The following is a 25,778-nucleotide window of genomic DNA, read 5'->3' as shown; positions in this document are numbered from 1 at the left end:
ATTATCCTAAAAACATATTATACACTTTTAGTTATTTTTCAACCTTGGTTCATTGTTATTGAATTCACTCATCAAAGATTCTAATTATGGAGAACATGTGGTCCTTAAATTCAACATTTCCCAACCCTTTCAATTTTACAATGAGCTAAATTGGTACAATATTTGCATGTTTTACAACTATATAATGGCATTTAAAATCATTTAATGTAGCTTTAATCATCATTTATTAATTGAACCCTATGCATTAGAACAAGCTTATAACAAATCATTATAATGTTTGCATGATTAAAGATTGTTGTATTAAATCTTTTTGTGACTTCAAAATTAACTAGTCAAAGGGTGCCTAGAAGAACTTGGACCTTGTCATTTAGGAATCTCCCCTTGAATCCATAAGGATCGATTTAAAGAAAAAATTCAACAAGTCAAAACGGAAATGAAAATTATTCCAGAATAGACCTTAAAGTCGAGACAAATTTGCATCCAAAGTAGCCTAAAACTATAAAGCCATCGAATAAGCAAGCTGGCAATATGTTGTAGTTCTAAAAGGCAAAAATGGTTGTTTTGCAATCCTAAGTATGGAAAAGTTATTTTTGTCAATAAACCCATTTTCTTTCATTATGCCTAGAGAGAAGTATCGCAACCCTCACATTTAATGTTTGAATATAACATTACCTTACACAAATTATCTTTAAGAATTATCATCTATTTTAAAAAGGTCTTGCTTAATAAGCCTATATTACAAGGGACCAATTTTTTATTTTATTTTAAGTAGCCTTGTTAACATTACCCTTCACATTTCATTGAATGAAATGGAATTACCAACATCTACAAGACCAAACAGTCTAAAGGGCCAACTAATAACAACCTTAAACTATCACTCTAAAGCACCAACTAATAGCAACCTTAAACTATCACCACACTCCTTACAATGTTAGCTATTTTGCTATGAATCTTGATTAGAAATCTAACAGTCTAGTTGATCTCATCCTTTCTAAATAAATGGTGCATGTTGTCAACCTTAAATATGTTTTCATAATAAGTACATATATCATCACAACCTATGCATTCCATAATTAATTGTCATTTTATCTCCACCACACCTTTATTTTGAAATACACAAGTTTTATCTTTTCAAACTTAGGCATCTTCACCTACCTAATACTATATTTGTTTTATTATGTTGATAGGTGTGTGGATTTTTTTGCAAGGAAATTGTCATCTTATTGGCAACTTCGATCAGTTAGCAATTCAGGAAGGTGCAACCATGTACTTTTGATGGAAGATATGGCATTTTGATGTGATTTCCTTATGTTTGTGGGTCTATGGGGAATTAACGAGCAATTAATGCATTTTGTGTGAATTGGTGGCTCATTTTTTGGTACTTATTTTCGACACCTTTTACATTTTCTATGAGTTTTCTTGTTCACTAGCCTTTGTCTAAAGAGTCTTCTATAAGGTTTTTCCCTTATTTTTGTTTATGTGGGCCCTATGGACAATGTTGTTGGTTCCTAACTGTGGTTATTGAAGTAAGTGGTGGTGGTTGTAGCCTACAGTGTATACATATTGTTTTGTGGTGGCTAGGGTTTGGACATAGACTGTTAGCTTCTCTACTGAGGCCTCTTCAACCAGGTTTAAGTTCACTATGTTGTGTTCTTATTATTTGTTTGTTTAATTTTTTGTTACAAAGAATATTTTTTTACCATTATGTTGTGGTTTTGCAAGGTGCATTGTTTATTTTGTGGTTCCTTGCACGAGTTCATTTTATGTTGGACACAAACTATTGGTTTTTCTACTTGTGCCTCTTTGATTGGGTTTAGGTTATGTATTTATTTCTCTTCTTGTTTGTTCATTTGATTTGTGGTTTTGATTTTGCATTATAGAGAATAACTTTTCAACATTGTGCGTAGATTTTGTAGGGCACATTTTTATTGCTCTGATTCCTTGCATGAGTTCATTTTACAAAGAGGCGTCATTATTTCATGTGTAGGTTAGACGTTTTATTTTTTTGTTCTCAAAATAGTTAGCTTTTGTAGTGATTGGATTTTTCGTTTGTTACTTCACTTGTGTTGGTTAAGGTTTACTCAAAATATTATTTGTTTGGTGCATATGTGTTTGGAATTGTAGAATTATGTTGGTTAAAATCGTCAGAGTAATTTCTTGTTTTTTTTTTATAATTTGTTCTAACTAAATATCATTTATTTGGTCTACATGTGTTTGAAACTATAGAAATATTTTGGTTGAAATAGTAGTTAAGATTTAATAACAAAAAATGCAAAAGAAATGGCCTTGCAATTTGTGTTCGAATTTACAAGAGCTATTTTGGATTTTCACCATATGTGTTTTCATATTGTACTGTGTTTGTTAGGATTTGCATGGAATATTCTCTCTTTGGAGATAGTGTTTGAAATTACATAGATTTCCTATTGATTGTCTAGTAGACATGGAATTAACTGAAATGCATACATGTTTGAACTCATAGGATTTTGTTGGTTTTTTTTTTCCTGGTGCAATTTAGGGATAAGAATGTGTTTCACGTTACAAAAATTGTTGGTTTTTTCTTCCCTTATAATTGAAGTCAAATCCCTAAACTGGAATGCATGTGTGCTTGAGCTTACAAGATTTTGTTACTTTGTCTTTTGTTGTAATTTAGGCATGTGTTTCAAATTACTCAAAGTTGCTGGTTTTTCCTCTATTATATTGTAGAGAAAAAATATATTTTGGATTTACATTGTTATGATAATTAGGTTTTACATAGTATCATAAAATAAATAATATTTTGTCTAAAATCGAATGTGAAAGTCCACATTAAGGCTTCCACATACACACACATATGCACACACAAAAATCTTAATTTTTATTCTATTATAATTTAGGGACAAAGTTTTCCTGCAATTTACATTTATTACAGTTGTTATGGTTTACATAGTGGTAGCAAACAAACATATTTTTGTGTGGAACCCAAAGTGTGTGCAAGTCTTGTAGTGGACTTGAAAATTGGGAAATAACAATAATGTTTACCTGTGAAAATAGTTGTTTGATATTTGGTTCCCATATGTTGTACCAATTACAGTTTACACAAAATATTATTTGTGCATTTCACACTAAGGTTATATAAAGCCCAAAATGAGTCACATTGTTTGATTTTAAGCCCAACTAATAATTTAAACCAAGAAATTTTTCAAATTTGAAACACATGTGCACTCAAAAAACAACATTCTAATAAATATAATAAGAGTTGAGTCTGGGATTCTACAAATGAAAAAGTGTTAGCCTTCTAGTGACATTCTTGTTTCTGTGTGTGTAAGAGTTGAGTGTGGGCTTGTACACCAAGAAAGAGTTCTTTGAGTCCTAATGTGCAAATCAACGTTAAGGCGCTCTCTCTCTCTCTCTCTCTCTCTCTCTCTCTCTCTCTCTCTCTCTCTCTTTGTGTGTGTGCGTGCGCGCACGCACGTGTGTGTGTGTGTGTGTGTGTACATATATACATATATGTATATATATAGATATAGATATATACATGTGTGTGTGTGTGTGTGTATAATAGTACTTGGTGGATGTAAACATGGATTTCTTGGTTTTCCTTCTCCTGAAATTGCAGAGGAAAATATCTATGTCAAGAAACAACACTTGGTAAGTGATGTGTGTGTGTGTGTGTGTGTGTGTGTGTGTGTGTGTGTGAGAGAGAGAGAGAGAGAGAGATTGTCTTGTGTATTCTTTCTTGAATTTTGTTTGTGTTGTTTTATAAAAAATCATTTTTTGATGAAGAAATGGAAAAAAAGAGTAATCGTGTTTCTTCTTGTGTTATTGAAGTGTTGTTCCCTCACATAGTGTTAAACTTCTGATTTCTAAAAAAATATTGTACACTAAACCTCTTGCCAATCGCTTGCACAAGCGTCTTGTTGACAATATGGTGAGTGCATAATTTGTATTCCTCTTGATATTGTAAGTTGTTTATAGCTTTGATATGCATGTTTGTTGTTTTCTAGAAGAAAACAATTTGTTTGTGTTTTCTCTATTTGTAAAGTTGCATATATAGATATGTGTTTGTGTGTGCTTTATATAAATTGAAATATGTGCATAGCTTAAAATAAAAGGTCACACACATGAGTTTCATGATGCCACATAAATATTTTTCTCCTTGCTTTAATTTGTGTCAGATTCTTTCTTCCAAATGCAACTTACTTCAAATGTCATACATGATATAAATGTGTATATCAAATTTTTGTCTTTTGAGAAATTGAGTGATGACCACAGTGGGATTGATTTACATAAGATTTTTCTATGTTATGGCACACACATGTAGTCAATCATTGTGCCACCAAAGTATTATGAAATGTTTTATTTACGAGCATTAAAGATAGGCTCAATAGTATCACTCCCAAACTATGCATGTAGGAATGTTTGGGGCAAAAGGTAGCATCCAATATATGTGTTTCCTACCTTTTTCTCATTACCACATGGATTTATTTTTATTTGTGTTGTTGAATACTTTACTTTCCTCCTTTTACAAGGCACTAATCATTTTCAACCTAGATATACAAAAAACTTATGTCTTACTTGGGAAATATATATATCCATGGACTTCTATGTAAGCACTATTGAATGCAAGTAAAGCTTCCAATGTCCAAGTGCATTGGATAAAGGTTCACCATTTCTCTGTGGATGGTCAATAGTTCATCCATTCCATTAACAACAAGACATATGTTCAACCTACTAGAGCAACCATTGTTTCTAACTACAAACATCTCGCTCCCTTGCTTTTGCCTCCTCCCCTTGTTTTCATTTTTTCTTGTAGGTTCCAATACAAAAGTCATTATGTGAATCTAATTAGTGCAAACCCTACTCTAGTATGTGCTCCATTACATGGGACCCTAACACTACACCATCACAATGGTAATGATACTTTCTTGCAATTTATATGGTTCCCTATCATTTTCTCTATTTTTTCATATGTTATAATATTACTTTTTCAAATCATAATTTCTTTCTCTACAATACTTTATACTAAATAAATGTTGATCATTCTTGTTACTTCAAGGTACCATTGTTTGCATATACTCTTCATGTGTATAAAATCACTCCATCGGTCAACTATGACAAAAGGGAGTATTGCAACAAACAAATCTTATAATACATGCCAAAGTACTTCCAAGAAATATATAAAATAATTATTTTCTATTTTTTAATTTTCTAGATATTACTTGCTTTCTTAGTACTTTTTACAATTCAATACTTACATTCCTTTTGTTAACAATGCAATTCTAATAGTAATTTTCTTATGGTACACTTTTTTTTAGGTGTCTGTGAATAATGTTACAATCAAAGTCATACAATATTATCAATAACTTCCAAACTCTCACACCAACAAAACACAGATCCTAATTTATTTATTTTTCTTCTTCTTTGCAAGATGATATTTTATGTGTTACAATTATAAATAAAATTAAACTTAAAATTATTATCTTAGCATTGTATTATTGTATATTCTAATCGATTACAAGAATAACAAAGTATTATCTATTGCTAAAACTTCAATTTAAAATTTGAGATGTAATATTTTACTTTTTAATCATTTATAAGCATTTGTCCTTACAAATATTTCACAATGCCAAATGTACATTCAAACTTTGTATTATATAACTCCAAAAACTATACAACAAAAAATATGTATGTTCTAAACAAACCCACTCTAAATCTTTCATAATTGTGTATGAATACATAAACCTTATACTCAAATTACATAGTTTTCAAAATTTTATCTTAAGTGCATTTTAATTTTATCTTCTTTAAAAATATTTTTCTTCAAAAAAAATATTTTCTTTTTAAAAATTTGTAAATTGTAAATGGAAGGTAAAATATGTTCGCATACACAAAGCCATGGTTTATATTTTTACTATATTTTATATTTCTTTTTACAATTTTTTATATTATCAATAGTGATCAACCATAGTTTCAATTAATCAAATTATCACAAAATGTCTTTAACAAGCTTTCTTAAATTACTATTAACTATATTCTTTATATTTTTACTATATTTTATATTTCTTTTTACAGTTTTTAATATTATGAATAGTGATCAACCACAATTTCAATTAATCAAATTATCACAAATGTCTTTAACAAGCTTTCTTAAATTACTATTAACTATATTCTATGTTAATTTCATATTAAAGATATTTTCTTATATACAAATTAATATAAATTATGGTAAAATACTCTATATAATATTGACATGTTAAATCCTTTTATTAATTACTTTTTTTATTGACATGTAAAATGCTCTTTATAATGTCTCTATCATAATTCTTATTTACCAAACTTTCAATTAATTACTCTATGGTTGAATACTTTTAAAAAATCAACTCATTACTATCAATTCTACTAATGGCTACTAATTATACTCATTTCTTTCATAACAAATAAATTTCCTCATATAGTGATTAATAATTAATAATAATGTGCCAGAAAAAATAAATATTTACTAACATATTTCAATCAATTATTCTGAAATACAACCAATTACTATTTGTTGATCTCGAAGCCTATGTTGTTTATTAGTGTCCAAACACTTAGTCATTTACTAGGCAATGATGAATGGTTGACACTACGACTAAGTAGTCTAGTGAAGGTCGAGCATATATATAAGGATTTGTTTATTTTGCATTACATGCCGGACAAGTCTATGATTTTTGAGCACCCTAGTTGAGGTCGAGCGCATATGTAAGGCAAGCTATTATAGTAGAGACCAAGTAAATTGAAGAGACAATTTTGCCGAGAAAACAAAGAACATGTATATAGAAATCGAGTGCTAGTATGAATGTTAGCAATCACCGTGTGACAGCACATTCAGATGCCGAGTAGTTTAGTTTTGTCATATGAGTTTGTAATTGCACAAACAACTATGTAAATCATTTTGGCTGACTTCCATATGATATTTAATGTTTGTAGACACAGTTAAGATGGAGATTACGCATCATTACAGAAGGTAATGATCCCAAGAAATGCAAATCAACCAATTAGAAAATCATAAATAAACGGCAAAAGGAGATGAATTGTAAACTATCGATTGAAATCCTAAACTTTTGAAGAACATCTATTTAAAGAGGATTCTAACCCTAGAATCAGTGTGTCTGATGAAAAGATAAGGATGCAAATAGAGAGAGATGGTATGCATGGATGAATGAAAGTGTGAATGTGCAAGTGTAGAAGCAATCAAGCATAGAACAAAGCAAGAAAGGTTAAGTCTGGAATCAAATCAAACAAGGGCAATCCAAGCAGTGAAGGACCAAAAGGAGATATCAGATTGACAGATCAGATCAAGACATTGTACAAAGAAGATCCAAAATCAGCCTGTAGAGCAAATTGAGGATTAGGTACTGAATCAATTTTAGCAATATTGGATCAAGGTAAATTTCTTAATCGAGTGATCCTAACAGGTCTATGTAAACCTCTTAACAAAGTCCTTACTTAATTGTAAGTGTGAAATCCTTTAACAGGGTAGGACTTAATAGTTTTGAATCTTTTAACAAGGCAAATCCCTCATAGGATAGATCATATATTATGATCGAACATTGTAACCCTAACAAGTTAACTTTATTGTTGCAACAGTGAATATTTGTGGGTTTCATCCCCACCCCATTTTTACCTTTACATTGAAGTGTTTATGGGGTACCAAATCATTTGTGTTATGTGTTGAATCTTTCATGGATGTGATGTATTTATTTACTATTCAACATTATAGTTTCAATGTTAGATCTAAGATATGAGATGAATTGGGTTTAAATTCAGTAATTTCATTTTGTAAGTAAAAGTTCAAGGTTCTGATTCACCCCCCTCGGTATCTTATTTCACATTTAATCCTTCCAACACTATCAACTCTACTTATAATTATGTTATAAATTTATTCAAATGAAATGATTTATTTAATTATGTTGGAAGTATAAATGACTACTAATTATACTTTAAAAAATTCTAATATAGTGACTAATAATTATTAGTAATGTAACATTAAAAAAATTGTAATAACATGTTTCAATTAATCACTCTAAAATGTAATCAATTATAGTTAAATCTACTCATTATTATGTCACACGTTCATTAAAATAAACTATTAGTTAGCCTATTGACTATTTGTAAAAGCTTGCTTCTTGAATTTTACTTTTTTACGAGTTTTCTATTTTTCCAATATACTCTTTAAAATTACAAATTTAGATATTTCTAAAAAATAAACTTTAATTCTCCAAGCAACTTTTTTTTTCAATGACTCTTTATTCACCCACTCCTTCCAAACTTATTATATTCACGAAAGCATTTGAAACCAAATTATTTTAAACCCATCAATCTGAAAAAAGAGTAAAATATGTGTTTCACATCACTTGTTAAAAAAAAAAATTGCATGCACAAACTTAAGTGTTTTTTCACATTTGTATGAAAGATTGTTTGTGATTTTGAAAAATATTTCATTTTCTTTCGTAATTATATTTTATATTTGATAATTTTAAATAAATATCTCATTTCTTAAACTTTGTTCTACACTCTTCTATTATTAGGTACCGATGTTTTTTTAGTTGGACTTTGATCATATTTTATCTTTTCGGACTTCACATATTTTATTATATTTATTAAGCTATCATCATTAACAAAAATTAAAGATAATTATATATACTAATAAATTTGTCTTCTAATGAGATCATGATAAGTCTATATTAAAATCAATTTGTAATGTGGAAAAAGTATAATTTAAAAAAATAACTATATAAAATTCAAAAAAGAATTTAAAAGAGTCCCAAAAATATATAAACTATTTCTTTTTTTTATTTTATAAATTTGATCACATTTATTAAATCATGTCTTTTTTTATATCTTATAAACTTGATCATGTATATTAATTTGTCGTGATGGAACTCTCTATTGATAGTTTACAAATCTTATAGTATCTTAACAGATTTAAGAAAAAAAATTAAGAAATAAAAAGGAAACAAATGTCATATATTTCAATATGTCATCTAGCTTATCTTATTTATTTATTATCATATCATGATTAAACCTTATATTAATATTTCACATATTTTATCTTAATTTCATTATTATTTAGTTGATAACAATAAGTCCACTAAAGAAGAACATTAATTATAGAAATAAGAAAATATGTTGAAAACACATATTATATGAAAATTAAAAGAAACAAGTAAAATATATTATTAAAACACATAAAATATATTTTTCAATATTTAATAATTTTATTTTATTTCTTTTTTTTTAAGAATAAACTCTTTAATAATATCAAAAAATCAAGTGTAGACAAAATATAGATTTATTATGAATATAGGATTTTAATATGAATATAGAATTTTTAGAAGTTTCATTTGAGTTTTTTTTTACCTTAAAAAAAATCATAACGATAATTTATTGATAAGTAGGAGAAATTTTTTGTAGCAAGTCAAATTTTGATATTGCTATTAGGATTTTAACCATGAAAAATATCTCCTACTTATCAATTGATAAGCTTAAGGGGTTTTCAAATGAATGGTTCATAAGGCACAAAACTTGGTGAAGGTTTTGCAAATGGGGTTGCAAGCAGAGAGGGTTTAAGCATGGAAGAAACTATGTAGTTAAGCGCACTCCTCCCCGGAAGTCTTGGTGCTTCACCTCTATGAGCATCACCTAGATCCAATGAGTGCTAAGTGTTCCATTTATTCTCATGAGAGATGAATTCATGTGAATCACTACTTTTGAAACACGGACAATGAGTCTGACTCAAAAACTACACAGTTAAATTCTAATAGCAATATCAAAATTTGGCATGCTATAGAAAATATCTCCTACTTATCAATTGATGAGCTTAAGAGACTTTTCTAATGAATGGTTCACAAGGCACAACACTTGGTGAAAGTTTTGTAAATGGGGTTGCAAGCAGAGCACTTTTAACCATGGAAGAAACTCGGTAGTTAAGCGCGCTCAAGTTGGAGCAGTAATGGAATGGGTGACCTCCCAAGAAGTCTCAATGCTTCACCTCTGTGAGCATCACCTAGATCCAATGAGTGCTAAGTGTTTCATTTAATCTCATGAGAGAGAAATGTGTGAATCACTACTCATGAAACATGGGTCAACGAGTTTGACTCAAAAACTAGACATTTATATCCTAATAGCAACATAGAAAGATAGTTTTTTGGTTGTTTGATTTTATTAAATAATTTATTCTAAAAATTTCCAAAAATTAAAAAACCTAATAAAATAAGTTTTTTGCACACAATTTTTTAATTTTTTTTCTCAAAAATATTAGAATGCCCAACCTATTTAACAAGTTTCATTATGCATACTCCCATTTTATCGCAAACTAAATTATTCCACATTTCCATCACTCTGATTTCTTCTCACTCCACTCTTCGTTACATCTTTAGCTAGCTATTGCTGAGTGCCAAAAATTTTGAAACGTACTAAAGGTTAGCTTGTATTTTTACAACCATATGAAATATATTATGTAACTTTATCTCATCCATGAAGGTTTTTTTGGTTTGTTTGCATGGCCTCATTCGACATGAGGAAGATAATAAAATTGAAAGAAAAAATATTAGAATGTATAAAGTGAAAAAATAGTTCAATCTAACAAGAGGAAATAATCAATGAGTACTTTTGCTTGCATTCATATGGACAAATATTTAATATGGACTAATAGTTACAGGTACTAGGTACATCAATGTGTGACTACTAGTTTAAAATAATTACTATGTCAATGGGCCCTTGGTCTACTGGTGAAGTTGAATGGCTCTCAAAGAGCCCACTAGGGATCAAATCATCATAAGGGATGAGGTCAACATCGTGCCCCGGCGCATGGGCCTGTAATGGGTACCTAAAACTTGTTTGTGGATGACTTCCATCACAAAAAAAAAAAAACAAAATAGTTACTATTAATCACTCTACCAAACCATAACTAGGGGATGACCCAGTACTCGAACATGTTCTAATAGTTGTGATAGGAGTTATTCTCTTAATACCTACAATTATTGACTTAATGTCCAATTTTTTTTACAACATTGTACTAATACTTGTGACTTTGAAATTGTTAGTACAATACTAACTACCCAAAATTGAATAAAATGTACCCTTAGTTAAAAAAATTAACCAATGATGTAATGCCACATCAACTATTCAACTATGGGTACCCTTTATGCACGACCATTGATCTCCCTTTTTTTTTTTGGGCTGTTTTGGATAACTTGACAAAAGCATGTTGATGTGGCATCATAACGCATGACGTGGACTTGAAACCTTAGTTATTAGTAGACGACTCGCTAAGTTAGCTGCTGTAAAAAAATTGGGAGCGATTTGAAATTTTTATGTAAGATTTTGATAATTCAAGTATTGGGTCCTCTCCCCTAGTATTAGTACAATTTTTGAAACCTCCATAAATTGTAATGTTCACTGTTCACCTGAATTTTAAATTGTACTTTTATCGTTTCAGCTCAGCTCATTATGGTCGTTATAAAATGGCAGTCATTTAATAGATTGACATTAACCTCGGGCTGCGCATACCAACTGGCCGCTCTCTAATTGTAAGGCCATCATACACCTTAAAAATCTTTATTAATCCTATATCATGACGTTAACCAATAATAATAAGTAGAACAGTTATGTCGCTAACAAGTGAAGATGTATTTAAAAACTGCTTAGGCATAGAACACTTTATATAAACCATGTCTCACTGTGAAGTTAAACCAAGTTTGATTCATAAACTAAAAAAGAAAAGTAGTATTAAGTAAAACCATTATAATACCCATAGTACTGTTAATTCTTTCAAATTCATTTTTAGCGAACCATGGCCAAAAACATGAATTGCTTGACCATTATAGGAACTTAACATAGAGGGTGTGTGTTCATCCATAGCCCCTTTTCATTTGAAATCGTTCTCAATTTTACACCGTATTACAAAAATGTCAGGCAAAACCTTCGTTGCGGATAGAAATTGCAAGAATAAAGAGCAGAAGGAAAGAATTAGATCAATTTCTTATCTGTTTAAATTTACAATCAGTGGTGTCATGTCCCAATGACAACCACATTTGTGTGGCACCAAATAGATTTGTCTCTAGAACAAGAAAATTCACTAACCCCTTGCCGTATAAACAAGAGAAGGGTGCTAGCTTGAACTTCGCAATCGTGGGTCAATAACAATTAATGTAGGCTAGCTCTTATCACCCAATTAGCGAGGCAGATTACAGTAGTTGGAAAATTTAGAAAATAAATTGAATACAAGAACACTTCATTAGAAACAATGCATGAGCAGAAATCACTTGAATTTTTGGATCCAATTTTGCAGCATAGAAGCCTCTCAACGTAGAAAGCATAAAATATAAATCAGAATGCATACAATCAGCTTCAACCCCGAATTTTGGCAAGGCTGTCCATAAAGGCTCCGAATCTATTGAATACATTAGATTGAAGTGCCAATCATGCAAGAATTCAATCAGACGGCTGCAGTTTCACGATACCATTCTTTACATTGCACACCATGAAAGGTATTTGTACTCGGTGAACATACAACTGCAACCTTCAGTACATGGACTTGTTTAATCGTTTCTGATAAACTTTGATCGTCATAAAATCCCTGCGTGTACCTCCAGCATAAGGGCCTTTTCGGCTTTGAAGTTCGCCTGCAGAGTATACTAAATATGAGAATTTTGTAAAATAAGTCACCGTTTGAGCCGACTCCTGAGAATTCTGCAGACACAATATAAGGCGATGATGGAAAAAAAAAGTACAACCACAAGATATCTAACCTCAGCACTAATATCAGGAGAGAACCAACGTGCAAGAACTCCCAGATGAACAATAGCAGGAATCATTCTAAAAAGTAGCGGGGTAGTCACCTGCACCCAAATGCATTCTACTAAAATGAGGGTTCTGTAGATACAAACAATGAAACCAGAATGGCATCACAGAGAAGATATATAACATAGTTGTACTTACCAGACTGAGAGCTGTTGTCCCCAGAAGCAAAAGATATACATTTCCCTGGAGAAGGAAAATGTTTCATGTTAACCACCATTTCTATCCAATAACATTTTAACAAGACTGGCATTTTCAGTTCTAGTTTGTTCTAGTTTGCTGGATGCTGAGCATATTAATGTCTCACAGTTTCTATGTTTGTTCACTAGTGTTAAGAGCATCTCTTATTAGCCATCGTGAAAAATATAGCCGCCCAAATCATCAAAAGTATAACTGCATGAAAACTTTGCACACTTGGCAGGGAGAAGTCATAAGGATAATGGAATTGCACTAAAAAAGATTATTCGTATTCCCAGAAAGGAATATGTTGGAGACGTATCAATGATGTAACCTCGATACCTGGATTTAAGGAGTATACATACTGGGGAAAGGGTAGCTGATATCTGAATGCATAATGCCTTGCAATGTACAAGGACCCTACTGCAGTGTCCACTTTCACTTGGCATTTGATTATAAGCACCATAGATGGTACATGACACAGAAGATGCAGTGAACGAAAAGTAAGCAATTACAATGCATTTCTGAAATCTCTGCCGTCAGGCAGAAGTAGACAATAACTAATGCAATCATGCTGACATCTGTAACACTAAGTCATTAGGTGACACTTAGGTACGCTCTGCAATCAAAGATATTTCTGTGAATGCAAGCTGCACAAAGTAAATTGCAGAAAATAAAACAGAACACACTCGGAACAAACAAAGACAAAGGATTTATAGCGGTTCACCTTTTCCAGGTTACATCCACTTTCAAGGTAGGATTTTCAGTCTTATTAATTATCTCAATAATACAATAACAGCAGCCATAACATGGCCTATTTAACCAAAGCTGGAATTGGTCTCTAGAAACCGAATGTGGAAGATGTAAGGCTTTTTGACTGTTACAACAATAAGCGTTTGGGAGAATAGTTATCTGCCAGGAAACGTTACAAGTCAATAAACTGACATTCCCAACCACAGTAACCATTACCAGAAAAGATTGGGCTTCATACACCCTACAATTTGCAGAACCACAATCCACAAGGATCCTAAAAAGATTTAGTTTCATCAAACAACCGAAATTCCAGCAGAATATAACACAAAACCATAAATACCAGGATATGGGGATCAATACTGGTATGGGAGATGAGCATGAGTACTGGCATACTATTATTTTTTTTAATAATAGAAGATGGGGTACTAGAAGACGAGAAATGTAAAAAGTAAACTATTTAAATAAGGAAAATTTACATGAGGGCTATACAGCTGCAAGAAATGTAAAATATTTGAACTCTCAAAACTATAAAACTAACATTTTAATGTACTGAAATATATGTCAATGAAGAAAAAGATTAATCATATTAACATTTAATAACCACTCACGACAAAGATTGTTAAATTTAAAACCACAATCACCTAGATGCAGCAAATGGGAACCAACACAAGAATGCCATATAAGGAGTTAAAACTAATACAGGAATGTTTGGAGATGGACATATATTATATTTTCAATAAATTGATAAAACTTCAGTGCATGTAGACGTCCTAATGTTTCTCTTCTTCAGGCTACAAATACAGGAAAACAAGTACAAATGTATTTTTTTGGGTTTTATAGCTCTAGTCAAACCAATATCACCAGTTGATGAACAAAAACAACATTATACATATGATATATATGCACAAACTTCTATAGGAAATTTCACAATTATCATGGGAAACTTCCAGGAGACGTATGGAGACACAGCCAAACCTCATCCAACTCACCTAACATCTGGAGACATCCCAATATGTGCGTCTAATATGGAAGACAAGTACCAGGGGTCTGGGTATGGATCCAGGTAACCATGCATAAAACACAGCATTTCGTACAGTAATAAATCTCACACCATACAGAAAACAGAGTTTTTGTGCAGTGATAAATCCGACAGGTAGACCAGGGCAGTATTTGTCTACTATTATGGTGGTTCCATATATATCAAAGGCATGTGCACATGTAACAGCAGCAACTGTGCATGTCAGAGTGAGTGTGCATGTGTCATGGGGGTTTCAGTGCAATGCTTTGGAAGTTTTGCCTTTTGAAACAAAAGCAAGAGTAATGGCAGAAAAAAATGCCTGGTTTGAAGGTTCTTTAGTGCAAGAAACAACACCCCCATTGATCGTATACATAAAGAGGCACAAGACTGGTAGGAATATGTGAGTGAGAAGAGGGAGAATCAAAGAGTTCCAATTGGTTAGAGAAGAATTGTTGGTACAGAAAGTAGCTGAATTGCTGTAATAAGAGGATCCTTTGCCACTTCTAGTTGACTTTCACAACGAGGTTTCCCGGGTCAAAACATTTTGTGTTGAACAATATTGTGACCTGTGGTGTATGTTGTTCATCTCTGTTTCATGGAAATACTGTACTGCTCGTTCCAGCAACTTAAGAAGTTAAAACCAATCTCTAGCACCATATTGCATTCTAAACTGTCAATTTGAAGCTCATTTCAGACAAGACAGTGAATTGTTTATATATCTAAAGCAAGCATAAGACAATTGAGAGATTACAGGTCAACCACAGAACTGGCAACTAATAAATAAACATTGAGGCAGCAAAAAAAGGCTTACTCGCCTGTTATAAAAATGATAAAAGCACCGACATCAAATTTACATTATTAAGTACTAAAAAATACCATTCCACGGTTGCTTTATTGCAAACTTTAACACCACAATAAATTTACTGTTTAAGTGAAATGGAATACCCCTTCCCACTAACACTGTAATCAAGGTAAAATGATATAAGAAACAACATCAAATCTGCATTATTAAGGATAAAGTACAGTACTAAAAAAAATACATTCCATGGTTGCTTTATTGTAAAATTTAACACCACAATAAAATTACTGTTTAACTGAAAAGGTATACTCCTTCCCACTAACACTATAATCATGGTAAATTTTCAACAATCATATGATTGATAATTTGATTTGATGGAAACTACTCTCTAAAGCATCCACATACGAAAAGCAGAAGAGTAATACAATATCAACTACACAATAGCCCACGTATGGTTCTACGAGAGTCGGTTTGGATCTATGAGTGTTCAATGAAGTATCGAAACACAAATTAATAGAATTTGGCAGAAGGTGCAAACAAAGTAATTATCAAAGATGTTGATCAGATAGGTAATCATGGTTGGAAAATGCTTTTCTCGTTTGAGTGACCTTTCTATCCCTATAGATTTACACTTTAGTACATGTGGGGAATCTTTCATTTTCTCCAAAATCACAGATTAAAATGTTAACATGTAATTTTGATATGTAGAACCTTGAAGTTTATCCTCCTCATTAAGGTGGCACATCCACATTATGTAACACAAAATAAATGATAAGTGCAGTATAATTTCTTATATCCAAGTTCTTACTCCCTTTTAAAATGCGTAAATGCAGGCCAGTGGATATATGCAGAAACAGGCAGAGAAGGAGGACTTACAAACAATAAGACGAAAATTAATGCAGATACAGACAGAGGAGGACTTACATCAATAAGACGAAGATTAGAAGCGCGGCTTAAGAGGACAAATGCGAATTCCCCTATCTGGGCCAGAGACATGCCAACCTACAAAGTAACAAAATACATAAAGACATAAGCAGGCTTTTGAATGGTTATTGAGGCAAATTACTTTAGCTTATTATTAAATTAAAGATTTAACAAAAATTTAAAATTCTAAGGCTATATTCTTACGAGGAAAGATGTCTTGATGCTGTAGCCAAAGCCTCTGACAACGATACCAATCACAAGAGTTTTAATGACGATAACCGAAATCACTGATGCTATCAAAATGTCAGCGTGGTTCCAAAGAAACTGTACATTTATTAGCATCCCAATGCTAGAAAGGAATAAAGCTGCAAATAGATTCCGAATGGGTTCTACCTGGAAAATGAATAAACTAAGCAATAAGAATGCAGAAATTAAAAATCTGTAACATTTATCAAATCAGCAAGAAACTGCTCTAAGAAATGCATCTATATACTGATAATAAATGCTATTCACATGTAGTTACTAGGAGAATGGGAATGGTATTGGTATACGAGTGGTGTGCAAACCAGTATGCTATTTTCAAAAACATGGGAAATGGATAACTGGAGACCACAAAAATTAATTGATTGGTTAATTGTATATAACTAAACTACTGGTTCAGGTTCAGGTCTGGTATGGGAGTTAGGTACACTAGTAAGGCAAAAACAATTAGGGGTTGGGCTTGTTCTGGGAACATCTATACAAAAAATTAAGTTATTAACCCTGCTACTGGTTTGGGTTTGGGTTTAATGGCACAACAAATTAAATCTAATATAATGCTATTTCAAAAACATGGAAAATGGATAATTGGAGACCACAATGAGGAAGGTTTTGGTGATGGTTGACAGAGAAGGGATGAGCACATAGTGATTCTACCAATTGTCTATAATGCAATTATTTGCTAACAAATGTGGTATACATCAGCATGCTTTATAATGACCCGACCGACCAACAACTGGGGACTCCAACAATTGAGTTTGATTGATGCTTTCTTGGATGCTTCACTCACTTTAGATTCTAGAATCAACAAAGTATAGCTGATTTATGAATTTTATAGTATAATTTTCTTCTTTGTCAGCAAGCTTTGGTTATTTAGCCTAGCCCAAGTCTATGGAGGCCACAAATGCGAGACCCCAACCCCGACATTAATGCATAGCATGAATGCAATTAACCCAAACAACAAGTATAGTAGCCCAAAAGGGTTGCAATGTTGCATTACCAGGTCTGCACCCTAAAACCAGGTCCAAGTGCGAACCCAATTTGGGTTCATGCAATGGTCTATGCACGGTCTGCATAGTGTTTGCACTTGGACCTAAGGGTTCGCACAAGTTCAAATCGCCATGGACCCTGTGTGGACCGCACACTGGCCCAGGGGTAGCCCGAACCCAAGCAAAGTGCGTGGACCTATGCGAACCAAGAAGGACCCACAAACAAAAAGGTAGAGGATGGTCCCAAAAACATGTTAAATTACATTTTTTTTCTTCCTCTTAACCCTAAAATGTTGTTAAGTGGAGCCTAACCAGACTCGGAGGTTAATTTTTCCCCACTTGGGCGCAATTTCCCCACAGAATTTTCTATGCAAGTTTGGTGGCAGCACCTCCATGATGGGGTCAAGGTGCAACACCACTTGCGAAGTCCTGGGGAAGAGTCCCAAGTGCGCTCCATTTCACAACAAAAAGTGGGGTCAAGGGGCAACACCTCCAAAGCCAAAAATGACTTTATTATTATAAAACGCGTCAGAGTTATTTTTTCTATTGGACGACATATTCTAGCCCTAATTTTGTAATTGCCAATACATCTTGAATAAAATGGCTTAGAGTTAGGGATTTTAAGAGGTATGATGATTTTAGTAGTTTCTTGCAACAATATTGAGTTGCAAGGGATTGCAGATTGTAATCAAGTTGAATCAATGGATGATAATATTGGACTCACTATTTAGTAGACGTAGCCCAGGGGATTGGGTGAACCATGTTAAATCTTTTTGCCTTATGTTTGTTTGTGTGTGCTTTATTCTTTTGTGATATTGGTTATATTTGCATGTAACTGTTATTTTCCGTCTCTAATCCTAACATAAAATTACCCTATTTAGGAGGCTACATACACATTTCAGTTCACATTTGCTCTCTCATTTCGCCTTATCAATCTTGCAAGTTAGAAATGAGGTGATTGTATTGGATGGAGATCACTTGTGAAGTTGCAAATAACTTTCCAAAAGAAGATTTAAGTGTTTAAGGTATGCATTTCAACCATTTTTCTTTAGTTTTTTGATAGATTGTTTCAAGTTTTTTTTAAAGTTGTAGATTTTTTTCAAGTTTTGTAAAAGTTTTGAAGTTATTTTGCTCCTACATTTTTGTTATAAATTGCAACTGTGTAGTTAAAGCTTAGTGGATGGCTCTCAAAATTTAACATTGATAATGGGTCTCCTCTTTGGCAATACACTACAAGAATTTCTCAATGTCTTGGAGGTGGGGGGTTTATAAGGAAATGTAATTTTTGCAACTTAGAATGTAGAAGCTCCTACTACCAAATAAAACTTCATTTTATGGGCCCTAGGGCTAAAGGGATTAATATTTGTGAGATTCCAGCAGGGGGGAAAAGGAGCTGTCACTTGGACAAATAGGCATTCATTAAAGAACAAGATGTTGATAGACTGGTTCCAAAAGGAAAACAAAGTGGTTATAGTACCGGTAAAAAAAGCCCAACACCATCACCACCCATCAAAGATGCTTCTAGACATCTCTTCTTGCCTATACCTTCTAAGGAGGAAGATGAAGATGTAGATGAACCACAAGTCACCACTTGCAAGAGAGACCCACTAGATCAAGCATTTCAAAATGAGGCAAGGGAAATTGCTGATTAAAAAATTGCACATTGCCTCTATGCCAATGGTCTTACATTCAACCTAGTAGGGTCACCCTACTAAAAGGTGGTGACAACAATAAATAATGCACCTACTAGTTACCAAGGTCTTGGATTTGAAAAGGTGTACACCACCTTATTGCATAGAGAGAGAGAGAGAGAGAGAGAGAGAGAGAGAATGTAGAGGCCCAGTTAAAACCAATTAGAGATTCTTGGGTCCAAACAAGTGCATCTTGTCTCTGATGGGTGGAAAGATAGTAAAAACCATACTTTGACCAATGCTATTATTGTATCCCCCAAGGGAACAATGTTTTTTAAGGCAATTGTGTTAGAAAGTAAAATCCACCAAGAAAACTGAGAGGGGAGGGTGGGGGGTGAGGTGAATCAGTTATCCAATTAAAACAACTCTTATTAACCTTATTTAATCTGAAACATGTAATCAGCAAGTGCAGTAACCACAAGAAGATACACATACACAATAACACCATATTTGTTAACTAGGGAAACCCTTGATCAGAGGGAAAACCCCGATGGGGATGGTAGCCACAAGATGATGTACTAATATATAAGTTCCTTGCAAGAGGATGGACCCTAGTAGGAGTCAATGAAATACATATTAGTCCCTATTAGGAGACTTTGAATCCCTGTGAGGAGATTTCATTCCTGTTAGGAGTTGTGGAAGGTAGAAGAACCCACTGTCCAAAAAGCTTCAGGGGGAAGACTATCAAACTCATTGTCCGACTAGCCTTTGTATTATTCCTTTTAGAACAATACCAAATGATCAACTGTCTACTAGCACTCTCTGCCAAATACAATTACTACGCTCTTTCATTGTGCCTCTGCTGCACCAAACACTTCTCAGATCTCAATACCAAATCCACTAACTCGCATCATATAAATCCCTTAGACCGCTTACTCGCATATATTTCACACTTACACTTCGCTTACATTCACTTGCATCATCTCCATGCTTAGTCACAAGGAAAACAACTTTCCTTTATACCAAGTCCTCAAATTTATTTATTGAGTCGACCTTGAGGCTTTCTCAATTTACAATTACAATAGGTCCTCATTAAGATAAAACATTACACGTTACATTACATCTTTTCATAAAAACATAACATTGTCGGCTAACCGTCTTTACAAATCTTCACACGTACAACCTCGGACTCTGTGCGCTCGACCATGTCATCAACGTGATGTCTACTACCTCTGTCTAACTACACTCAACCAGATTTTATCCCTGTTAGGAGATATAATCCAATTACCAGAAATTGCTTCTCAAGAACTCTGTATGTATATTGTTTTCAATAAATCCTGAATAAATGTCACTGGTCTTCGACTTTCTACATGCACTCATAGCCTCGTCATCAAGACAATTTGTAGAACATATCCTCAACTGTGCTTGACCTCATATCCAATCCCTCACGATGTCAATCTCTATCTGCTACTTTGTCAGTCTTCACAGAATAACCAATATGTTGACATCAATGACAAACACTACCATGAATGAAACATATGATCATACTAACAATCTCCCAAATGCTCCAGCAATGCTAGGATACTCCGCCATAGGAATATCATCGGCATTCATGCTAACAAGTTGACTGAGGAGGATGTAAAAGATGTAGTTTATTTTCTAGATTCTCATTAATTCCATAAAGGGTGTGGGTAGTGATAATGTTGTCCACGTAATTATAAATAATACAAAAGTTTGTCGGGCAACAGTGTTTTGGTAGAGGCTAGATATGATCAGATCTTTTGGACCCCGTGCGTTGTACACTACTTAATTTAGTGATGCAAGCAATTGGCAACCAAGTAGACTTGATGAAAAAATATGAGGGTGAGGAGATTCAGATGTTTGTGACAAATCACCATGTCACAAGCAATTCTCACAACTTTTTCCAAATTGGAACTATTTAAGGTAAATTTTAAATTTTAATTTATTTAATTTCATTTATCATTTTATCATTGTGTCATGTGTTGCATAATTGAATAAAATAATTTTTGTGGTGTTTACGTAATTCAAATGTGTCACTAACTTACTATTAACTGTAAGAATTTGGTATAGCTCTGATACCATGTAAGAATTTGCCTTAGTGCAAAATCACCCAAGACCAAGAAGCACAATAACTAGCACAGATAGACCGACAGAGTATAATCAAAATAACAATATGATAGTAAATTGATTGTAATTGATATATAGTACACTAGAGTTGCCTGTATATAAAGGCCTCTAAGATGCATCTAGAATGTCTAGGAGTTAGCAATATGATAAACTCCACAACTAAGCACATGTCCACCAGGAGTGGGTTATCCTCCACTAAGCACAGGAGTTAGTGCAATGATGAGAGGATAAGCCTACAAAGGTGTGTCACGTAAAATTATGTTGTAGACACCATGTGCTTAATTAAGAGTGCGAACAACTGTGTTGTCTACATGATGACTCAGTTTATTATGCAAACTCCAGTGTTGTAGACACCATGTGCTAAAATAGAGTTGCTTACTCCTGTGTTGTCAACATGACAACTAATATGAGTACGCAAATTCCTAGGTGTCTAACCTAAGAAATAATAAAATAAGGCATTTATACTAAATAAACTTAAGTGTAAATAATAATTATTTACACTAACATTAACATGTTCTTAGAAGGCCAAAACTCGTTTTGTCTCTCACACAGTCATCTTGAAACGAATTGTGAAGGCAAAAGAGGCATTGTCACAAGTGGTGATTAGCAACCAATGAGACATTTCGAAGCAACCCAATACAGTACTGGCCCAAAAAGTGAAAGCAATGATATTAGACGATGATTGGTGGGGTCGTGTGGAGTATGTATTGGATTCACTAAGCCAATCACGTATATGCTAACACTAATGAGTCGTATCTCAAGGATGTTTACGATGCCATGGACACGAGGGTAAAAGAGGTAAGTTATAAATCTTATTTATAATATATTCCACTATCATTCTTCATTGAGAGATATCTAAAGTTTTAATTGACATAGCTTGCATCAAGATGACTTACATGAACACCATTTGATATCCCAGGTGATACAAAGAAGAAAGAATGATCATCAGGACACCTTTAATAAAAAGATGGGAGCAATAGTTCTCCGTCGCTAGAACAAAATCACTACACCTCTTCACCTCCTTGCCTCTACTCTCTCTCCCATATACTATAGTGCAGAAGTACTCACTATTCTTGGTAAAGTAACACCATATAGAGATGTTGAGGTTGCTAGTAGGTACAAGAGGGCACTTAGTAGGATCTTTTGTGATCCAAAGGTGGGGGCAGCAATTAGTAGATAAATTGGATGATTCTTCTCGGGAAAAGATCTTTTCCCTCTTGCTATGAATGACCAAAGCAGAATGGACATGATTACATAGTGGCACCTTCATGGTCAGGATTATATGTACCTCCAACCTCTTGCCAATAAGATACTCTCACAAGTATGTTTTTAATTTTATTCTTCTTTTTTGGTCACTTGCATTGTAGAATTTAACACGCAACATTTTTTAATTTATCTTGTATTCTTTTTGTTTTCTCTTCAAGTTGCCAGCGCTTCTTTCGTTGAGTGGGATCAGAGTACTTATTCTTTTATCCACTCAGTTAAGTGCACTCAATTGGCTGCCAGAAAAGATTTGGAGTTGGTGTTTATTCGCACCAATTTGTGTCTCGTAGCAAAGAAGTTGTGGGACGTAGCACCTGAGTCCACTGACTTGGATATGACTATTCAGGATCTGGCTAGAGTCACTTTGCTTGATGTGGATGGTGATGAGGACATAGCACTTGGTGGATCTAGAGCTAGCAGGACTAATATGAGTGATAATTAGGATATACTAGCAACTAGGAAAAATAAAAATCCCTATGATCTTTTTGATAATCTGTTTGATAATTGATCAAAACTTTGACCAATGATTATTGACGAACATTAAACTTTGAATCGTATTTTATGTTTTAACTTTCAGAATTTTTGAATCATGTTTTATTTTTTAACTTATAATTTCATGGATTATATTTTATTTTAGTAATTCAATGCAATGATTTTCATTATGATTAGAATGATAGGATTGTGTTTTAATGTTTATCTTTGGCATTTGGCATTAATCAATGATCAAGCATCATACCATGAAATGATATAGATAAACTATGAAATATATATAATGCAGACACACACTTCAACACCCTACAAACCATAATGGAAAAATAAAATCCTTAATCCCGCGAATTGAATTCTCGTACTTGAACCCGTCGCTGAACTTGAATCATTAACTTAGCAAAAGGGGCATAAAACCAATGAGTACACTCGCCCAAAGGGTCTGAAGTACAGTTTGGAGCACATAATGCTATAAACACCAACATTAATGTGAAGGTTCAATCCTGCAAAGCGCAAGCACATTGGATCAAAGAGGGCATCAAGCCCAAAATCACAATAGCCTAGTGGAGATTTGAATCTTGGTGACAACACCAACAGTGCCACAACTTTACAGTCACTATGGGATGAAACCTTATTTTATAATAATAGGGTATTAATATAATATATAGTCATGGATCAAACACTCATCTGGACTCGTGATTCCAATGGCGAGACAAGTCAACTTGCCACAGATTCACGAACCTAGTCCAAGTGAGTCTTTCTCCAATGACTTTGTGTTTTTCCACTGACTCCTACAAATATTTGAACGAGACTCGCAAGTTTTCTTGATTGGCTCGCGTCACCTAGTCAAATGCCTGACCAAGTGATAAAAAGGGTTTTTTTTCCACTTTTTCTATCATTTTGTTTTTGCTCTTGGTCATAACATGGCTAATTGACATATCACTAGTTACTGAGAACACAAATTCAACTTGAAAGAAAAGGATTCTCATCTTAAGTCATTTGTGGAGATGATGTTCGATTAAAGGTGTTGGTTCTACTTTTCAATTGAATTCTGGAATTCCCCTTCACTTGAGAGATGTCCTCTTTGTTCTCGACATAAAAAGAAATCTGCTTTCTATATCAACATTAGAAGACAAAGCCATCCTATCATGTTGCCTTTTTTGATGAAAAGGTTCTTGGATGGAGAAAGAATTCCAACATTCAATCATCATGTGAGATTGGAGTTTGTCGCACCATGCTATACTAGCTTTTGGCTCATCTCATTCAAGCGAACTGTGGCACAAGAGGTTTGGTCATCTTAATCTCAAAACTTTATCTTCTATGGAGAAGGTTATGATTGGTCTTCCAAAGTGAAACCAAAATCATGGAGGAGTTTGTAGGGGATGTGCTCTAGGTAAGAACATTAAAAGTTCTTTTCATAGTTCTGAAAGTAGAGCTAAAGAGATCCTAGAATTGATTCAATATGATCTATTAGGTCCTTTGTCAGTTGTTTCTCTTAGCAGTTTTTGGTACTATGTTACTTAAACTAGTGATTTTGCTCGTAAATGTTGGATTTACTTTCTTAAGTCTAAAGAATATAATTTAGTGTTGTCTCGATTCAAAGAGTTAAAAAGCACATGTTGAAAATTTATCTAACAAAAGGATTGAGCATTAGAGATGAAATAGTAGAGGAGAATATGTGTCTAGCACCTTTAATGATTTTTGTGTTGAATTTGGGATTAAGAGGGAGTTTTGTTTCCCTTATAATCCTCAACAAAGTGGTGTAGCTGAAAGAAAGAGCAAAACAATTTTAGAGGCAGCGAAGGCTATGATTAATGATCAAAGCCTACAAACTTTCCTATGAGTTGAAGCTTACAAGACAAAATTTCATATTCGAAATCAAAGTCCTCATCAAATTCTAAACAACATCACTCCTAAAGAAGCTTTTACAAGTACTAAACCAGATATCAGTTACTTCAGAATTTTTGGTTGCCCTATTTATAATCATGTTCCAAAAGAGAAAAGATCAAAATTAGAACCTTCTAAAAGGAAAGGAATATTTGTTGGCTACAATGATTCTTCAAAAGCATATAGAATCTACATTCCAGGTAAAAAACAAATTGAAGTCAGCAGGGATGTTTCTTTTGACAAACATTTAGCTTGTAAGAAATCAAAAGAATCTAACTTGGAATCTGGTAGAGAAGCCTTTGCGACTTCTCAGGATGTAGATATGGCTGATCCAGATCCATCTTCAAAGATTCAGAGGGAGAATACAGATTTAGAGGATTCATCTGAACCAGTTAATCGTATAGATCCTATTGATACTTCAGCAGGTCCCAGTGATACTTCAGAGAACAAAAAAAGACTTTTGTGGGCTAGAAAAATTATGGAAGAAATTGAACAATATGCAACTCCTTGTGGGACTTTCAAAGAAAGTAAAAGGCCTCATAAGTATGTTGGTTATGTAGCTTTGATGAGTCACATTATTGCATCTAATCTTTCCAGTGTTGAAAAAGCTTCAAATCGGCAAGTAT

At 33.3% G+C, this 25,778-nt stretch overlaps 1 protein-coding gene across 1 annotated transcript in view; it reads right to left on the bottom strand.

The window, feature by feature from the left end:
* Positions 1-11,840: 11,840 nt before the first annotated feature.
* The window catches only part of LOC149550885 (K(+) efflux antiporter 4-like), an 89,199-nt gene continuing 75,261 nt past the window's right edge, over positions 11,841-25,778 (bottom strand). Inside the window, exons 16-20 of the mRNA XM_089786467.1 lie at positions 16,695-16,883; positions 16,491-16,568; positions 12,961-13,005; positions 12,771-12,860; positions 11,841-12,644 (exon numbers count right to left, since the gene is read on the bottom strand). Of these exons, the coding sequence (XP_089642593.1) occupies positions 12,588-12,644; positions 12,771-12,860; positions 12,961-13,005; positions 16,491-16,568; positions 16,695-16,883 (459 nt within the window). The 3' untranslated portion in view covers positions 11,841-12,587. The remainder of the gene's footprint in view (positions 12,645-12,770; positions 12,861-12,960; positions 13,006-16,490; positions 16,569-16,694; positions 16,884-25,778) is intronic.

This window comes from Cupressus sempervirens, chromosome 6 (genome assembly GCF_028749045.1).
Source record: "Cupressus sempervirens isolate cs-2001-9-10 chromosome 6, ASM2874904v1, whole genome shotgun sequence".
NCBI classification, from domain to species: Eukaryota; Viridiplantae; Streptophyta; class Pinopsida; order Cupressales; family Cupressaceae; genus Cupressus; species Cupressus sempervirens.
Note: the sequence above shows the minus strand (reverse complement) of the source record. Positions and strands in the feature narration are given on the sequence as shown.